At 52.3% G+C, this 19,625-nt stretch overlaps 2 protein-coding genes across 2 annotated transcripts in view; one reads left to right on the top strand and one right to left on the bottom strand.

Annotated features, from left to right (window-relative positions):
• The window catches only part of Cplx1 (complexin 1), a 22,227-nt gene extending 17,517 nt beyond the window's left edge, over positions 1 to 4,710 (top strand). Inside the window, exons 3-4 of the mRNA XM_004624638.3 lie at positions 2,151 to 2,326; positions 3,806 to 4,710. Coding sequence (XP_004624695.1) covers positions 2,151 to 2,326; positions 3,806 to 4,003 — 374 coding nt within the window. The 3' untranslated portion in view covers positions 4,004 to 4,710. The remainder of the gene's footprint in view (positions 1 to 2,150; positions 2,327 to 3,805) is intronic.
• A 10,901-nt stretch (positions 4,711 to 15,611) lies between these two features.
• Pcgf3 (polycomb group ring finger 3) overlaps positions 15,612 to 19,625 on the bottom strand; it is a 38,375-nt gene continuing 34,361 nt past the window's right edge. The window contains exons 10-11 of the mRNA XM_004624639.2: positions 19,149 to 19,229; positions 15,612 to 18,492 (exon numbers count right to left, since the gene is read on the bottom strand). Of these exons, the coding sequence (XP_004624696.1) occupies positions 18,445 to 18,492; positions 19,149 to 19,229 (129 nt within the window). The 3' untranslated portion in view covers positions 15,612 to 18,444. The remainder of the gene's footprint in view (positions 18,493 to 19,148; positions 19,230 to 19,625) is intronic.

Genomic DNA, 19,625 nt, shown 5'->3' on the forward strand with positions numbered 1-19,625 from the left:
CCGGGGCTGCAGGTTCTTCCCTGTGGTGTCCAGGCTGAGGAGGGGAGAGAGTGTGGCTACCCTGGGACATTTTCCAGAGGGGCAGGGAGGTCATCCCTGCCTGGCTGGCTGCAGGAAAAGATGGGTACTTGGGGTGGCACCCCCTGTACTCATCTATGCTCTAATGTTTGGCTGATGTTCACACCGGGCCTGGCCACCACTCTGTCTCCTGCTGTCTCTCCAACCCGGCCCTTGTCCTCTTCCCTCCCCCTCCCTCCTCTGCCTTGGTTTCTCTCTCCACACCTCCCAGGCTGACTTGGCATCACTCTCATGCTAATTTCGTAGAAATAACCCAGAGGGTTTCCTTTTTGTCTCCATTCCAGGAACGTTCTAAATATCACGGGAATTATCTGTTGCTTGAATGCTTGTGTGATCCCGTCTGTGAGTTCTTAGACATCTTCTGTTTACATTGCTTTGAAAGCGCATTTTGCTCAAGGCCGCAGAGGACAGGGCCTCTGCTGGGTCCTGTCCTTGTTGCCCCACCCCTGGGTCATTTGCCTAGCCCAGGGTTCTCCTGCCTGATCGCACATCTTTCATCGAGCCTTCCTAAGGGACCGTTCCCTCGTGCATCTTCTGTAGGCTGAGGTGCAGCTGTGCTGAGTGTCACCTGTGTCATTTCTCAGTGACAGGGATCTCATAATCTGTGGCTGGGTGGTAGATCACAGACTTGCCCTTATTTGAGAGCCATCTCCATGGCCTAGAATGTTCCTGAGAGATGGAATTATAAGTCACTTAAAGCATGATATCTCTCTTTTTTGTGAGAGAAAGAACATAAACATCACCCTTTTAACTAGTTTTAAAGTACATAGGTCCACAGCATTAGACACGTTGCCTGCATCACGCAGCTCCTTCCAGAGATATTTCCCTGGGGTGCCACTTGTCCCAGCCTCTGCCAGGTGATGTCCCCTCCTGGGACACCTCTCTTCTCCCTACCCCTTCCCCTTCCCCTCTTCCCTCCCTCTCCCCTCACTCCTCTCCCCTTACCTTCCCCTTCATCCCTTGCTCCCCTTCCCATTCTTCTCATTTTCAGCTGATGCCCTTATCAGGGACATGATGGCTTTGTCTCCCTACACCTGTGTACTCTAGGCAGCCAGAGCCTGGGAGAAGCCAGCACAGGATGAAGACAGGGTCCCTTCCACCCATGACCCACAGAGGCAGGGTGATCTGTCTTTGTCCCAAGGGGAGGAGAAGGAGCTCCAAGTCCAGGTGTGGGAAGGCAGGACACAGGAAAGACTGTGCACAGGGTCGCTGGGGTCCAGGATGGGCACTGACGGTGGACATGAGTGGTGTGAGCCTCCCACTCCACTCCTAGGGGTGGTTTGCATGGAGCCTGGGCTCTGGCTTTCTTGGTCTTGGTGCTCTTGGCAGAGCTAGTGTCAGAAAGGGCCTGGTGCCAGGCCTGGTAAGGTCAAGGCCTCATGGTGTGGCCAGCGGGGCCCTGGGCCTCAGTGCTGAGGCTGGTGGCTCCTGCAGTGCCCAGTGGACAGGGGCCAATCCCAGAGATGAGCCTGGGGCTGCCCATGTCTGGGTGCTGTGTTGCTCTGCCCTCCAGAGTGGCTGAGGGCCAGGGCTCCTGGCTGCTGTGGGAGGCCATAATTAAACGTTTCTGGCTTGTGGGCCCAGCACAGGACATGTGGGGAGGGTTATGGGGCCTGCGAATCAGAAGCTCACAGCAGGAGGGCCGCCTTGTGCCAGCCACTGGCAGCACCTGCTCAACCAAGGGTTTGGTGGCCCTGGCGGAAGGTATCCTGCTGTGGACCTGCGTCCTGTCCTTTGGCGGCACAGGGGAGGCTGCAAGCAGGCCTGGCTAGATGTACACACGAGCAGACCCACAAATGTGTGCACACACAGCCACATACACATGACCACACACAGATGTATACACAAACACACAACCACAACACAGCCATACCCTCAAGTCCAAATCACACGTAAACCCAGCTGCTGCCCAAGTGTATGTCCACACATGTACTGCACACAGCGACACAGACACACAACTTCACAAGCCACAGCTGTCAACTGACAGCACTGGGCCCCTTTCCTTGAGAGTGCTGGCCCCAAACCCCAGGATGCGTGGGAGCCCTGCAAGGCTGACTTCCTTCTGTCCCCAGGGGCCACCAAGGACATGGGAAAGATGCTGGGGGGTGATGAGGAGAAGGACCCTGATGCTGCCAAGAAGGAGGAGGAACGCCAGGAGGCGCTACGGCAGGCAGAGGAGGAGCGCAAGGCCAAGTATGCCAAGATGGAGGCTGAGCGAGAGGTCATGCGGCAGGGCATCCGCGACAAGGTGGGCACCAGGGAACATGGGGCAGGCAGGGGCTGATTTCCTCCTCAGGACAGCCCAGGCCTTCTTTCATCTACACACAACTTTGGGGAAAACCCAGGTGGATGTCACCCATGTTGGAAGGTCAGCCCTCCCTGCTCCTGCAGCAGGGTTGTCCTGTCCAGAGGTCCTGAGTCCTGACACCCATGGAGACCCTGTGGGAGGGATGGATCTAGCCATCAGGTGTGTGACCTGGTCAGGGTTTGCCTGCAAGGCTCAGAGTGTGGGATCAAGCACCCAGGAAAGGGCCAAGGTCCCTTGCAATTTGCAAAGTGGGCGACAATCTGGTGGGTAGGGTAGCCGTGTCCTCTAGGTGCTACTGCAGGGTGCAGTTACCTGACATTGTGGACCCTGGCTCAGGTGGGGCTTTGAATTGTGGAGACTGCATGGTCCTATCCCTGGCCAAGTGACTTCTGACTCTGACTCACAGGTCCAGCCCAGGCAGCTGCAGGTTCAGAATGACCCTGGGCCACAGTGGGTAGACTGGACTCAGGCCAAGCTGTGGTGACCCATATCCTGGCCATGTGCCCAGCACCACTGCCCTTGTGGCTCAGCCTTCAGGGCCCAGGCCACCCTGGCCCACACCCTCTAGATGCCGCCATGTGGCAGGAGCAAGATCTATATTCTGCTGAAGTGAGGTTGGCAAGGCCTGAACTGCTTCTGCTACTTCTCCCAGTCCACAGCGAGCTCACAGGACCTGACCCAGGACTCACACTGACCCAGGAACCGGACCAGCTGCCCCAGCTCCTCACCCCCTGGCAGGGCACTGTCCTGAGGCCACAGGGCACTGGGTGATATGGTGACTGCTGCCAGCCCCGCCCTGCTCTGGTAGCCTCAAGACCCCACCCAGTGCTGCAGTCATGGGCCAGGGCATGGTACCCTGGGATCCTGGCTGGACACAGCTCTCGCTTCCCCTTCACCCACAGATACCTGCACCCTGCAGGCAGGGGACAGTTGCCCTTATAGGGTTACCTCTTCTAGTGCATTTCATGTTCTTCTGTCCTCAAATGGCCCCTGTCGCCCTCAAGTGGCATCTTGAAACACACCCAGGACTGTGACCCTCAACCCTGGGCCCAGCTTGCTCCACGGTCTGCGCTGGCTGGGTTTACTGTCGGCACTTCCTGCACTCACTCCAGGGGCCAGGGGCAGGGGGCGCATGGCAGCACCTGTCTCCCAAGGGCACCAAAGCCAGGCAGGGTCTTCCAGCAGAAATCCACTTCCTGGGTTCTGGGGAGGTTCCTGCTGCTGCTTCCAGCTCCCAGTGGCCTCTGAGGCGGCAGCACCTCCCAACCCCCACCCTGAAGCTACTTCCCTCTGCTCTGTAGGACTCTGTGCCCTTCCAGGGGTGGTCCTGTCTCCTGGGGTCCTCCTGTGCAAGGTGGGCTGGACTTCTTTTGTACCTTCCTCTCTGGGTGCCAGCCATTTGATCTCCTCTCCCCACAGTATGGCATTAAGAAGAAGGAAGAGCGTGAGGCTGAGGCCCAGGCTGCCATGGAGGCCAACTCAGAGGGCAGCCTGACTCGGCCCAAGAAGGCCATTCCACCAGGCTGCGGTGATGAACCGGAGGAGGAGGACGAGAGCATCCTGGACACGGTCATCAAGTACCTGCCCGGGCCACTGCAGGACATGTTTAAGAAGTAATACCGCCTGGACACTGGGAGCGGAGCCCCTGCCTGCCCCCTGTACAGACCCTCTCAGAGGCCCCCAGGGCGTTGGGAGCAGCACAGCTCCCTCGCCACTATAAGCCATAGTCCTAGGTCCACCTGCCCGCGCCCCTCCTGCAGCGGCCCTGCCACCCCTGCCGAGGCCCAGGGCACAGCCCTTCTGTGCTGGCTGGACCCCTACTGCCCTCACATACACCACCCCTACCAGCCGGGGTCACCCCAGGCCAGCCCTTCGCACACCCTGGGCGTGGCCCACGCATCATGGGCAGGTGCCATGGGGTTCAAACTCAGGAGCACAGCCATAGTGGGGGTGGGTGTCTGGGCTGCGGAGCAGCGGCCCCTGCCCTGCACACTACCCGGGTTGCTAGGCCTGAAAATCCCCGCTTCTGTCTTCCTCGTGGCTGTCCCACACGCCTACCCAGGCCTCACTTTCTCTGGCCCCCGCTGCCTCCCTCCTCTGGGAACCTCTCCTCAGCCTGTTCCCTCTCAACCAAGGGAGACAAAGAAACAGGTCTGGAGCTCTCTGACACCCTAAGAACATGCTTGCAATCTGCTGCTCCCTGGCTGTCACCCCGGTCCCCAAGGCTCCTGCCCTTGTGCAGGAGCCTCACACTCCAGTGCTTGAGAGACGTGAGAACACGGCGGGGTGGGGAGTGGGGGGCAGCCAGGTGCAGGGGCTCAGCTGTCCCTACATTTCCTCCAAAGTGCGATGTGCTGTGGGCCCTGGGTGGGGGCTGAGGGGTCCACGTGCCCAGACCAAGAGAGCCCGGGGAGTCGGCAGAAGGATCCCAGTACATCTCATCCTGCTCTCCCATGCCCCTCCTTTTTTTCTCCCCTATGTTTAAGTTGCATCACAATTTGTTGAATCTCAGGTAAATGAGGTCTTCAGTATTTGATGAGTTTTACCTTGACAGAAAGGCTGTTGCCTCGATCCCCCTGGCCCTTTCTGTCCACATCAAAACTGCATTCAGTGTCCAAGGGTGGCAGGCCAGGGCCGTGGCATGACACTGACCTTCATGACCTTACATAGCTCTTAGAGAAGCCATATCAATTAGACTGCAATACAAACTGTGGACAGCCATCCGTCCAAAGAGGCGAAGCATGCCTGGCGCCTGCGCCCTGCTCGCCCCGCCGTCCTTTGCTCCTCCTGGGTCCACGTCTTTAAAATGCTTGTTTCCACATGTTGAAAAGCCAGCTCTGAGCAGCCTGGGCGTTCTCTTGTGTCAATCCTGAATCCCGTGGCCAGTGCATGGGTGCCCAGGGCCGCCGAGCTTAGCTAGATTGTGTCACTGTCTCTCTGTCCTTGCACTTGGCCTCTTCCTGCATGTTGGGGGCCCTTATGTGTGGTCTCTCTGGATGGAATCACAGCTAATAAAGTGATTTCACACCGTGTAGCTTTCTGTCAAGTCCCCACTCTGGCTGGAGGATGCCTTCATGCCCATCAGGTAGAAGTTATCTCCTCTGTGGGGGCAATTGCTGGGCATCCCCAAGGTCCTGACATCCTGAGGGCCAGCCTCACTGGTCATCCCTTTGGGGCCTATGACAGCCCCAGGCAGTCAGACCTGTGGGAGCCTGGGGCCCATGCTTACCCTGCTGGGTCCTTTCCAACCCTGAGGATCCCTCTCTCCTCACACTCTTCAGAGCTAGGCCTGAGACCAGATGATACCAGAAGTCCCACCTGTTTCCTTTCTGGGGGCATGTCCCTGCCCAATCCACTCTGATGCTCAGCCTCATCCTGAGGTGCTATGCCACTAGTACCCCCAGAAAGGCCTTGACAGACATCTTGGGGGCTATCTCCAGTGAGGCAAATGTCTGGTTGTCCAGTGATCTTCTAGCAAGATCAGCCCAGTCTCAGCAGGCAGAAATGTCACATGTTCCCCACTCTTGCTGAGGTCTTTCTAGGTACAGGAGGCCTTTCAGAGTGATTGCTCTTTAGGGTTAGCACAGAACAGTGTCTCTCACCCCCAACTCCTGCCTTATGGGGAGTGTGTGTGTGTGTGTGTGTGTGTGGTCACTACTGAGCCATCCAAGGGGCAGCCACCTACAGAGGTAACACAGCTGTCCTTCCCATCCAGATCTGCATGCACTGGGGTCTGGAGGGCGTCTCTGTGGCTGTGGCTGCCATATGTGGATGTGGGCACAGCTGCTCACACAGGGCGCTCCAGAGTTCATCACTTTTCATCTCCACTTCCCGACACTCATCCCTACCCACAGCCCTGTCTAGATCTTTCCTGAGCCTGTGCAATGAGTTGGGCATGCTAGATTAGTTGGGACCTTGGCCAGCCGGTCCTACAGCAATTGATGGTTGCATCTTGGCTAGAGGATCCGGGGTCTGAGGCCTCTGGAGCCAGGCCGTCAGATAATCAAAGGCCCCCTCTTTTGCACCCGATCACTCCAGCAATGAGAGACTCTAGGATAGACTTGTATTGTCAGAAGCAGTGGTTTCCACTTCGGAGGAAAATGGCCAGCTTAAGAGGGCAGAGTGAAATGTTGAGGGCTGCTGCTTTTTGGGTGATGTAGGAACCCCAAGGGGGTAGGTAATGTCCAGGAGAAGTCATTCTGGGGCAGGGACGGCAGGGGCTGCTTGGTGCTGCTCACCTGGCATCCACCCCGACCAGGTCCTCGCGACTAGCATCGCACGTGGCAAAGGGATGACTCCCAAGCCAAGAAGGCGCCGGCACCGGAAAGACAGGGCCCTCCCAGCAGAGCCGCCCACCCAGCCATCCGGGCCCCAAAGGCACGCTAAAAGGCGCGGCAATTAAAAACCATTTTGTCTAGATCTGTTAATCCGCAGCGAGACAAATGCTGTCCCCGCAGAACCATTGGGGCCGGAACCCTGGGTCTAGGCCACTTGTCCACACCATCTGGTCCCCAGTAGACCTGGCACCGGGAAGAAGCGCCGGGGACAGAGAAAGCTCAGGGGCCAAGCGCCCAATGCACTGTGTCGCCGCCAACGCTATTCCTCGTACCCTCCCTACCGAGCAGGCCTTTGTTAGTGGCTGCTCTGAGAAAGTCACGTGCAAAAGTATGCAAGATCCAGCAGAACCAGAGTATGTATTGCTGGCGAAGCCCGCCCCGCGTCCCCCCGCCCCGCCTTCCGCCGCCCCCCCTGCTCCTCGGCCCCCCGTCCCCCCCCCCGTCCCCTCCCCGCCCCCGTCCGCCCCGCGGTCGCCTGGCGATGGACCTGGCCGGGATGGGGATTCACACACCGAGCCCTCCAGCCGGGTCCCTCTTCTCGGGCCTACGGCCTCTGGACCCGCCCCCACCCATCTCTGACCCTGCCCCTTCAGTACCACCCTCAATCCTGGCTACGCCCCCTCCTTCAGGCCCTGCCCTCCTCAATTCCCGCTGGGGCTCGCTACCCCACCTCCAAGGCTTGGCACCGCCCTCCCCTCGGTCCTCTCCATCCCGCCACTCACTCAGGCCCCGCCTTCCACGCCGAACCCTCCCCTCTCGGGCCCCGCCCCTTGCTAAACCCATTTCTACAGTCTAATGGGACCCCAGCCCTGGGGTCAGAGACTTTGCTCCGTTTCAATCTAGTGCCTGTGACCCCCGGGATTACAAGGCGGGAGCCAGGGGCGCCTTTCTCGAACAGCATTTTACTTCTTCAGGATGGGGGAAAGAGGACAGGGTCCCCGCACAAGGTTCCTCCAGGTCCAGCCATTGAGGTTGGCTCTTGGCTATGGGATCCAGGCAGGCTGTGGGGCGATCAAGGCTCCCAATCCTCCACCTTTCGCCTTGGGTGAGCTCAGAACCTCCAGCAAGAGCTGCCTCTTGTAACTCTACCTGCTCTCCTGGGGGGCCAGGACAGGCTGGAGACAAGCTGGGGACCCACTCCAGGTCTCGCCCTGAGTGGCAGGGAGACCGTGTGGGGACTCTGGCTCTGGCTCGGTAGGATTTGTGTTTCCTTAGAACTGAGCCTGAAGGGTGCCGGGAGCTGAGAAGGCTGGGTGAAACAGACTGGCCAATAGCCCTCACACTGTAGTTTGTGGGACCCCTGGTGCCAAGCTCAGGGAAGACTCTCAGCCTGGATTGAGCTGTCCTTCACCTCTGGCTGGGGGGCTAGAGGCGGGCAGTGCATCCCTGCACCTAAGCCCATGGCTCAGTGGTTCCTGGGAAGGTCTGCACCTCAGAGGATGCGCATCAGAGCTGAAATTCAGTGAGTAGCCGTGTAGTAAGACTTTCTTGCAACCGTCAGTGAGTGCACTGAGATTCATGCTGTACAGAGAGCAGAGGACTTTGCCTGAGAAGATCCAGTGTTCTGGTCAGCTAGACAAAGGCTTAAGGCTGAGACTGGCAGGAGTGGGCCTGGCAGAAATGACTGGGGAGAGTCTGCTGCCCCTGGCAGGAGGCAGAAGGGGCATGAGGGTGGGCAGATGGTCATGGTGGAGCTGCAGGTGGGCACACTGCCCTGTTTCACTGCACCAGTAGCCTTTGGTTCTTCCTTGAGCTCTCCCAGAGAGTGACCAAGAGCCTGATCTCTCAAAGCATTCCTGGGTTTCAGGGTCTACTCCTCTGAGTCAGTCTGCCTGTATGTGCCCTTGGGCAGGGCCTAAGAGGGCGGGGCAATCCTGTGACACTTCCTGGGTCCCCTCTCCTGCACTCTCTTCCCTAAGCCATGGCAAGGCCAGAAATAGAGCAACCTAATGGGACTCCAAACAAAACATCAGACATAAAGCAATCAACCTGGAGAAATACATCTATGTCTGAGGCAGAGAGTAAGGGGAATATCATGGGCTGTCAAAACTCCATGAGAGAGCAGAGCGCTCTAGATGGTCAAAGCTGACCTGGAGCATAACCTAATGGAGGTGTTCGGGTTTATATCTGGATGTCCTCCCCAGGCTTTGTGTGCTCAACAGTAGGCATGTGGAAGGTGACTGGAGTAGGGAGCACTGCAGCTGGCTTGGCCTTGGGAGGTGAGGCCTAGTCAGAGGAGGAAGGGCATGGGTGTGTCCTGTAAGGGCGTGTCTCCTCCCTGGCTCTTGGCCTCCTGTCCCCATTTCCTGAGCAGCTCTCCACCACTATGCCCTTGGTGCTATGCTGTCCTACCTGGGAACCAGCTGCCTGTGGACTGAAAGGTGAGAAACTTCTCTTCCTTTTAGTTGTGGGTGTCAGGTATTTTTGTCTCTACAATAGGTAACTAAGGGATAGTGAGATAGCTCAGTGGACTAAGTTACTGAGAGGGGATGGGGGTTTGATCCCCAGCACCACATGTGGCACCAGCTCCACCCCGGTTGCACTGAGCCAGCCACCAAGACCGGCCATGGTGGTGCATGCCTATAATCCCAGTGCCAGGGAGGCTGAAAACAGGAGGATCACTATGAGTCTAAGCTGCACAGTGAGGCCTTTTACCAAATACATAAAAAATTAATTATTTTTTAAAAAGGAAACTAAGACAGGAAGGAAAGGGGATGGTCCATACCACTCGAATCCTGAGTCAGTATATAAACTGTGAGTCTCCACTACGGGTGCAAACAGCTTATGTGACGCTCTGCCCTTGAGTTGGCTGCGCAGGGTGTGCAGCATAGAAGGGGAAAGGGTGATTCACAGTGGAACCACCTGGAAACACACCTTGGGTGATCCAAGTGACCATCACCAGTGACATGTTGCACGACAAGCTGTATAGATCTGTGTTGTGTGGAGAAGGGCATAGAGCTTCCAGGGTGTTTCTCTCAGAAGCTAGCACCTCAGTCCAGTCATCAGAAAAGTATCAGACCACCCCTAATGTGGGATGCTTGCAAAATACCCAACCACTTCTCTTCAAAATCACCAAGGTCCCTATTATAGTTTGTGTCTAGTTGTCCCCTAAAGCCTTACGCGGTCATGGAATGGCCTAGCGTTTGTGGTTAACTCATGATCCAATGCTGGGATTATGGGTGAGAGTGCCACACTCCCCCTGGGGCAGATGGCCTGAATACACTGTGATAAGGAAGGGAGAGAAGACTGCTTTTGGCTGCCCCTTGCTCTTCTTTTGCTCTTGCTGTCTTCTGCTGCCATGAATAGCTGCCCTCTGCCATGTGCACTTGGCCTTGGAGCCAGCCTATAGACGAAACCTCCATAAACTGTCAGCTAAATAAACCTTTCCTTAGAGTTTCAGTTATTCTGTCCCAGCACTGAGAGAAAAGTAAGTGAGACAGCAACCAAAACAAAGGAAGCTTGAGAAGCTCACAGTCAGGGGAGCCCAAGAAATGTGACAGGCAAATGTCATGAGGTGTCCTGTGCAAGATCCTGGGACACACACACACACACACACACACACACACACACACACACACACTAAGTAAACACTAGAGGATATGAAGAAAATGCACTGTGATTAATAGTAGCACGTCTGTGTGGGCTCATTCATGACAATGAGGTGCTAATACCAGGGAACTGGTTGGGGTCTAGGAGCTCTCTCTACTACCTTTCTTGTCAATTCTCTAAATTTGTAACTGTTCTGAAATTAAGTCTCTCTCTCTTTTTTTTTTTTTAAAGTAACTACCTGGAAGATGAATGATCCAGTTCATCAGATTCAAAACCAGCAGCAAAGGATAGACACAGAAGAGAGCCCCGAAGCATCCACACTCCCCCACAAGGGTCTCAGTCACACAGGATGGAAAGTTGGGGCTTCCTTAGGAATTCCTCCTCCTCCAACAGGACAAGGTAGGAAAGGTTACAGGGAGACAAGTTTGGTGGAAAGAAGAGTCAAAATTCATTTCACTGTAATGAAGTGAAAATCCCATTTTGAACAGAGCAGGATGGAAAGAACCAGCAAGACACTAAGGAGCCACTCTATGGAGAAATAAGCAAACAAGTGATTACTGAGTGCAAACAGACTAGGAGAAAAATAACTGGAGCGCAGAGCAGAATGGGAACTAACCCAATACAGAACCAGCGTTCTCAGTGGAACAGAGTGTGACCAAGAAGATGTTAAACTGAAAGCGTTAACATAGCTCTTCGATGTGAATAGAACGAACAGGCTGAAAACCAGGAAAAGAAATGGAAAATTGTGCTTCTTGTCTCCAAGAGAATAATGAGCAAACTTGGTGTACTGGACACAGGATTCATTTCATTTTTCTTTTCATGAGACTGGGTCTTGCTGTGTAGTCCAGGTTGGCCTTGAACTTGTGATCATCCTCCTGGTTTAGCCTCTCAAGTGTTTGGATTACAAGCATGTGCCACCATGCCTGGCCAATAGAATTCTTCACCCAACTGCAAGATACACATTATTTTCAAGTCCATGTGAATATTTGTTGGGAGCCACTGAAGTTGAACTTGATCGTATGTGGGAGGGCAGGATGATACCTCATTGCCTAAAACAGTCAGGTTACCTCAGTCTTGAGAAAAGCATTCTGCCTGACACTATGGGCTACTAGTCACCGGGCAACCTTGTGTCTTGCAACTTTGTAAAGGTATAAATAAAGGCCTGTACTGTTGGTCTGGGGGTTGTTGTGCCAACCAGGCAGATGAGCCACCACCTAACCCAGCTCTTGTCTTCTTATCTATCTTTTCCTCAATACTGCTGCCATTTCTCCCTGGGGTACAATGGGTCACACTGAGAGATCAACAGATCCCTACAAATATTCACAAAAGTCAACTGTGTTGGGTCATGAAGGAGTCCCTATACAACTCAGGATTAGGGGCTGGAAGATAGCTCAGAGGCATAAGCAGCTACCTGGCAAGCACAAGGACCAGAGTTTGACTGCCAGCCCTGGAACTATGTGCTGGCCTGGGAACTAGGTGTGGTGGCCCATACCTATAATCCCAATACTTTGGAGGTTGAGATAGGAGGATTACTGCGAGACCAGCCTGGGGGCTACAAAGTGAGCACAAGGCCATTCCAAACTCACAGAGAGATGCTGTCTCAAAACAAAAACAAAAACAAACAAACAAAAAAAAGCCCCTCAGGATTAGAATAAGATGGGACCTGTTATTGCCTTGGGACATCTGATCTAGAGATCAACAAGGGAGATGATCAGAAAATCCCCTTATATTTTGAAATTAAGCTTCCATGTTATCCATGGGACAGAGAAGAAATCAAAATGAACTATTGTGTTTTTATTTTGCTGTTACTGTATTTTTAGTGTAAATTATAATTTGACTTAAAATCTGAAGAGTAGCCACTTAAATATCAGGATTTAAATATGTATGTCTAGCTCAAAAACTGACAAAATAATAAATGGAATGAAGGAAAGGTAACTTGTGTACAGGGCACTGAAATGGAGAAGGAAGCAGACACGAAGTCCAAGGAAGATGGCAGGAGTTCAGTCCCCATGTCATTACATGCAACACCATGACACATGCCTTTGCATCCTTATCCCCTGTCCTGCTACCCTGGCCCCTCCCAGCTGTCCTGTCTCTGCTGCATCAAGTACCTTGTCTGGAAGGCTACTCCATGTGAAGCAGCTAGCAGTCGCTAGAGACAGACATCTAGCACAGGTCCTCAGCAGCACCTGACCTCAGCGATCATCCTGATCTTCAACCCTAGAAAAGAACTAACCCCACCCCCAGCACAAACCTCTCCTGTCCCTTTGTCACCTGTGAGGCCAGCACACAAAGCCGCTTCCCGTGTCAGAATGCTGCAACCCCTGTGCTCAAGGAAATCCTGTAGTTGTCACTCCTCAGGAGAAAGGACCTGGTGTTCAGTGAGAAAGGCCCTTTCACGGGACCAAGGCTGTGCATGGTGGGGTGGAAAAGGCTCATGAAGCACCAGGTCCCTCTGTGAAGAGGAAGAGGGCACCCTGCCTACCACCAGACCACTGCACGCTGTTGGCAGGAGGGGCTTTTTGCCATCTCTGGCTTCATCTATACTTGCTGTGCCCTGACTTAAATGGAGGGTGCTCTTCTTTCTTGATACACGTGAGCCATTGAGCGGCTTTAGTAATAATGGTAGGCTAGGCGATGATCTGCCAGTGGGGGAGGCCCACAGCTGCTGGAGCACAAGGCTGTGCTCCTGTCCGAGTCACCATCTCTTTGCTGGGCAGACTTATGGGAGACACCAGGTAGTCTAGGAGCAGGTGTTTTGGATTAGTCTGAAATACGACTACTGCCTGCCAGACAGTGGCAAGGATGTGGCCAGAGTTAGTGGGGCACCAGCCTTCCCTCACCCCAGTGATAGCATCTTTCACCTGTGACCAGTTGAGCCATCTGTCACTGGCTTATGCAACATGCTGTGGTGAGGACACATCCTGGCTAGCTATATTGGGACACCTAGTGTCCTAAAAAAGGGCCATTTAGGTGATCACCTGGGGGCTGCTGTGACTCAAGAGATCTCAAGTGGCCTGAGACCCCATCTCCATGTAGCTAGAGGAGAGGGAGTGTCAGCCAGTAAGGGCCAAGAAATGCAGAGCTACACAAAGATAGCAAGCCGCTGGGCTCCCTGTACTATGCCAGGCCTGGCCTAGAGGAGTCTTAGAACCCCATCCCAGCTATAAGACAAGTCTGTCCCTTTTGGGTACGCAGACAGGTTTTCCCAAGATAATGCTTATGCCCCAGGCGGTCCCTGCTCTCAAGGCCACCAATTCCGTGTGTACAACCCTGCCAAATGCTGCAAGAAAGGTCATGAGCAGAATTCCTCAGTGCAAGTGCCCTGAGACACCGAGACTTCAGTCCTGGCAAGGATTCCTGGAGCCAGTCCCAAAACATGGCATAGAAAAAACTAATCTACCACACACAAGATAAGACATCTGAGAACAGCCTACTGGGAATACGAAGAGCAATGCCAGAGGCCATCACAGACCGAAACACGGGGCAAGCAGGGCCCAGTATGCATAGGCCGCGTCAAGAGGCGAGTGGGAAGCAGAAGGGTAGAACCCAGAATGGTGGAACCCGGCCTTACAGATGCCACTTTCTCTGCCAGTGGCTTCCTCAGCTGTGTGCTGGGTGTGGGTGGACACAGCCTGCACTGGTACACAGCGGTCAGTCTTAGCAATGCCCACAGGAGGGGGAGAGCAGTTTACACTTGTGTACAGCAGTTGGCATCACAGGGGGCTACAGACGTCTGGTCCTCCATATCCTGACAGGCCTGGAACGAGGAGGTGGTAGGTAGCCACGAGCTCCGGAGAGACACACATGCAACGGGAGGGAGGGAACTGTGCATATGTGGGGGGCTGCTACACTGTTAAGTGTTGCTCCTTGGTGCAGGGAAGGCTCAGGGGCGAGACGTGCCCATACCCACAGCATTTTCACAACACTTACAAGGATGCTGTGCATCTATGGGCTCATTCCAGAACCCTAGCGAATAATAAGTCCCTGCATAAAGTGGTGAGGGACCTCCTGCTAACTTATTCACGTTCTCCTGCCGACAAGTTACATCTAGATGACTTGAAATACCTAATATAATTGAATGCCACATAAAAAGCTGTTATATTCTACTTTAGGAAATGAGAAAGAAATCTCTGTTTTCATTTCAGATGTAGTTTTTTCCCTGAATATTTTAGGTACATGGTTTGCTGGATCTGTGAATTTGGAATACATGAACACAGAGGGCTGACAATTCCATAACAAATCACATCTTATACTCTTACAAATATCTTATATAATAAATTTCCAGGCTGGGAGTTTTTTTTCTTCTGCTTTTATTACAAGCATATAATATTAATTGGCAAAACACTGAATACAAGCTTCACTATCATGAAATCAAAACATTAAGCAATATTTCAAAAAAGATTTTAGACAAAAAACTAGCCACCGATGGTACAAAAATTACACACCAACACAAAGCATAAAAAATGTAAACTTTCAAATTAAACAGTCAAAAATATGTATCTGCATTATCATTTCCATACACCGTGATAGCTTTCATTAGCTTCCACGTGCCATGGGTGAAGGCTCAGGCTGAGCTACTGTCCCTGACCTACGTCACTGTCATTTGGGAAAAACGTGTCTCCAATACCCATCTGAGTTACTGGCATGGAGGACGCTCACACCAATGCTGCACGCATTGCAGGGACACATGCCTCAGCCCACTCTTCAGTGCACTCACGGGTGGGACAGGGACATACAGAGGTGGCTGAGGCTCCCCTCAGCCGTTCCCAGAGGGGCACAATCTGTGTAAAGATTATAATTTAAACGATGATTTTCTGCTCTACTTATCCCAGTTACTTCCTTATGTATCTAAGTACCAAGGCAGAGAAACACATTTGCTTTCATGTTAAGGTCACATGTGATGTGCTGGAGCGTATATGATTTCCTGAGGAAACAGATAAATTGGATTCTTTTGTGATTTAGCTGTCTGCACTAAATTTATTTTGAATGTTTTGAGAGCACACAAAGTATTTACGTACAATGTAGAAATCAGCTGGCTCATTCCTAGGTCATTCAATCGAGGACACATTTCAGATCACTGTGAAATGCCACACTGCACGCCTCTAGAGGTAAAACTAAAGACTCTCCAAAGACACTGAACACCAGGCACAGGCCTCAGGGGCTGGCAGGCCAAGAAGGCAGCACCGCCAGGTCTGCAGGCTGAGGCCACCCGATTCCAGCAGCGGGCCTAGGACCCATGGGCTGTGGTGGCAACTGTTCTTCAATATTGCTGGCAGGTATTCACATACACACACACACACACACACACACACACACACACACACACACTCTCTCTCTCTCTCTCTCTCTCTCTCTCTCACACACACACACACACACACTCACGCAAACAATCCCAGTAACAGCATTGTACAGCAACAATGAAAAAGAAAAGCCAAAATAGGCAAATGCACATATTTTGAAATTCTTATATTCCCTTTCTGTTTAGCAGAATCAATGCTACATCACAATTTAAACACATCTAATAATGCATGTTGGAATCTATTGCACAAAAGCATAAAAATGCTCTTCATCCCTATAAAAACATATGAATTAAAGCCTACTCAAAGTAAAAGAAGCTTGCAAAATATCTTACAATTTCATCTTATATGCCTGTAAATAAAGCTGGACCACCAAAACCAAACAACTGGATGGGAATATATGATAGAAGGCTTAAAATAGAATAAATAATTTTATAAAGTTTTCTTTTTTAACCCCCCAAATCTTAAATTCAATATTATATATTCTATCTGAGTTTTCTATTTTTGTGAAAACGGTGTCCAGCAAGACCACGTGCGGGACAGGCCAGCCCCGCTGCTGCCAGGGGTGTGCAGGGCCCATCTGACAGCCTTCGCTTTACCAGCACAACAGTGGTGAAAACAACTTCACAGCAATTCCATCCGCTAAGAAAACTTAACAGGACCAATTGCTAACTGATCCTGGTGTTCATGCTGGAAAAAGTAAAATTCAGCTTTTGATGTCAAATGAGAGCTTGACAGAATGAAACGGACCACCCAGAGCGTCCACTGATGCAGGTTCCTCCACTCTCGGCTCTGAACTAGGTAAGGCTACAAGTCAGACCACAGGGCAGAGGGCGCCAGGACGGTCCTGCAGTGAAGACAGCTGCATGGTGGAATCTTAGAAAAATAGGTACTTTTGCTGCTGAGGTTTGCTCAGGGTAAGGTGACAGAAGCTGGGTTGCTCGGGGTGGGCGGCACCTGGTGCCTGGCCAGAAATTGGGCTGGACACGACAGCCCACCTTGCTGCACAATGAAATCTATCAGCTTAGCACCATAGCAAGTCAAGTGACTCCAAAGGTAGCTACAAAGTTACAAATGTGAGATTATACAGCAATATTAAGTTTGATCTAACGGTGAATTAACTTTATTTGAATTTGGAGGCTCAAACTGTTTAATCCTTCTTTAGTTTCACCACACAGGAAAATACCTAAATTCTAATGTTACACTTAAAACTGCATTGTGATAATGTGGTTTTACAGAATGCTTCAGCAGTACATGTGGTTTGAGGTAGACAGGTAATATTTACTCATAAACCCTTGTGTAGTAACTCTAGAAACGATTTGGATGAATAGCCAGCTCAGGAAACAGAATAATCCACACAGTCCTGGGCTTGAACAAAGAGGTGAGCTTTGACCAATTTCTAACCAAGGCTTGTGTCTGTGTTTTAGAAAGGCCTCGCAGAAAAGGTTGCCTGGATAAGCTAACGGATGTTTCCTCATCATGGACCTTAGGTCTCACTGGCCACTGCTTCTGACATTTTGTGTATGGGAAACAGGAAGCAGAAGAAAACAAATGGAACTGGATGTTGACAAGCCCAAACACAGCTTTCAAAGTAAATCCAAGAAAAAGTTCCAGTCACTAAGGGAGACTCACTAAAACCTGGCCCTCACATACACCAAGACCCTCATTACCCAGCAAGAGCTGGAGGTGGTGGCCCAGACCAATAACCAGCTTTGGTCCTGCTCATCAGAGAGGCCATGGAGGGAAGGGGGCTCTGGGGAGCACTGCAGCTGCTGTGGAAAGCAGCCCAGCCCTTGCAGGCCCACATCTCAGGCTTGAGGGAACAATGTGTCTGCACTGGCAGAGCTTATTCTCTTTGATAAAAACATCTCACATTTGAGAGGGATCGATTTTGCCTGTGACCAAAAAAGCAACTTTGTCTGGTCAGAGCTGGGCCCAGTTGCTTGGCTCAAAAGCTACCTTCTGTGGAGGGCCACAAAGCAGGGTATCTCTCCTCATGGGAGGCTTCAATCCTACCCCCCCCCCCAAGTGTGGAAGTGGTCTCCCTACAGGCTGTACTTATCTGATAAGCACCAAAAACAAACACCACCATCACTCTTGCCACCGCAAAAAAAGGGAAAGAAAAAGTAAAAAATTAAATAACGGCACCAAACAACTTGTGCCCATTTTAATAAAAGCAATTTTGAAAAATAAGAACTGTTCTGCCAGCCAACACTTAACTGGCGAAAACACCTCTGGTCTACCCTGCTGAGTGTGCCTGAACTGAGCTGGGAAGCCTGGGGGTACCGGAGGCCCAGGCTGGGGCTGGGTGGTGCCGTGCAAATGGGAACTCAAGCACCGTGGCTGGATCATGGTACTATGCAAGCCTCTTTTGGTATGCTTTTAAATTAAATTTTTATATATCTTCTAAGTCTTCAAGAAGCTAAAGGCAACATAAATATCATTTACCATAAGACATGTTTCAATAACTTAGGAAGGACTCAATAAAAGTAGAAGTATTTTTGAGGCTTATCGTGAAACCTAATCCAGGAATTAAACTGAAATGAACTCTGACTCTCAAGACCTGGAAAGCAAGCAAGGGCAATCTGTGCCGGAGGGTGGTGTGGATGCCTATTGCAGGCACTCATTCCTCTGCCTATGGGCCAGAGGCAGAGATGGGCACGTTCAGCTCCATGAAACTGCGAAGTGTTTTCATCCTCTGTAAACGCGTGCTGGTAGTGTCTTGTTGGGTGTGGATTCTTTTATACAAAAGTTATAAATATTCTCTATTCAGAAATCTGGTCCGCATGGCACCCAGAGGCAACATTTTACGGCGCAGTCACTGTGCACAGCCAAGTGCAGCCGGGTGCAGGCCAGAGTCTGCAATGCAGGCTCACAGCAAGTCCATCTTGGGTCTGTAGTGCAGCAGGAGGGGGGCCTTCTGCAAGACAAGGACACAGGGCCTCAGGGGCAGTGGGCAGATGCCGAGCCCACATGCATGTTTAGAGCAGTGCATGGTCACACCTGTCCTGGGTAATGTACAGCTGCAGGAGCCCTGGGTTGTCCGGGACCATGGACAGACACTACGTAATGATTAGTTCCCGTGCCAGGCTGTGAACCACGAGCTCCACCACCTTTTCCTCCCACCCCCAGCACCAGCTCTGCTCTGGACCCCATGTCCTCTGGCATTGGTGTGGCTCATCCCAGCCCCATCAGCCTTGGTCTTGGTCATCCTGGGCCCCGGGCTAGCCTGGGCCTCAGTCATCTGGGATGTGTCTGCTTGGCCATCCACCATCCCACTGCCCCACTGGCTGGGAGCAGTGCCTAGATGACGACTCCACCATGGGCTTCCCACCTCAGAAAGGCACCCGAAGGCTCAAGTGTTGGCTCTGATGGCAATGGTCACTGCCCCTTACCCCCGACATCTGCCCTGTGGGCCAGATAGGGGTGAGGACCCTGTGCCAAGGACACCTGGCTGAGGTGGAAGATTTCAGAAAGTTAAGTGTTTCCCAGCAACCCCTGTGGTCATACATGCAGAGCAGTGCCTCCCAGCAGTCTGAAAACCAGGCAAAACAAATGGCAAAATAAGCAGCTCACCTTGAATCTCCACCGTGTGACCACCACAAACTTGAGGGTGTGGTCCTTGCCCAGGATTTCCTCATTGCATAAGATGTCCAACTAGGGGAAAGGAGCTACAGTTAGGGACATGCTTGGCCCACAGTGCGACGGGTGCCAACGAGGGCTATGTGAAGAACAAAGTGCCCACGTTTTTGAAGCATATTGTTCCCCAGGCACTCATGGAAGAGCTCTTATCAGAGGAGTCTGGTAGCTTATTCGTTTACACCCCTGCCATGTCATCGCTAATGGGCACCTGACCATATTACCTATCAGAAGTGTTCCTGCAAGGGTCATCCCTCCCACCAGGTCACAGGCATATGACCTGGCCTAGCTGCTCCACATGTGTGGTGAGATCTAGGTACCTAGCCCTGCCCTTTGTGCCCTAAAACTACACAAACCCGAGTCCCTGGTCAGCTCACTGCTTCTGAGGAGGCTGCCCACTTCTGCAGAGGTCCC

The sequence above is a fragment of the Octodon degus genome, unplaced genomic scaffold (genome assembly GCF_000260255.1).
Source record: "Octodon degus isolate 3935 unplaced genomic scaffold, OctDeg1.0 scaffold00006, whole genome shotgun sequence".
Taxonomy (NCBI): domain Eukaryota; kingdom Metazoa; phylum Chordata; class Mammalia; order Rodentia; family Octodontidae; genus Octodon; species Octodon degus.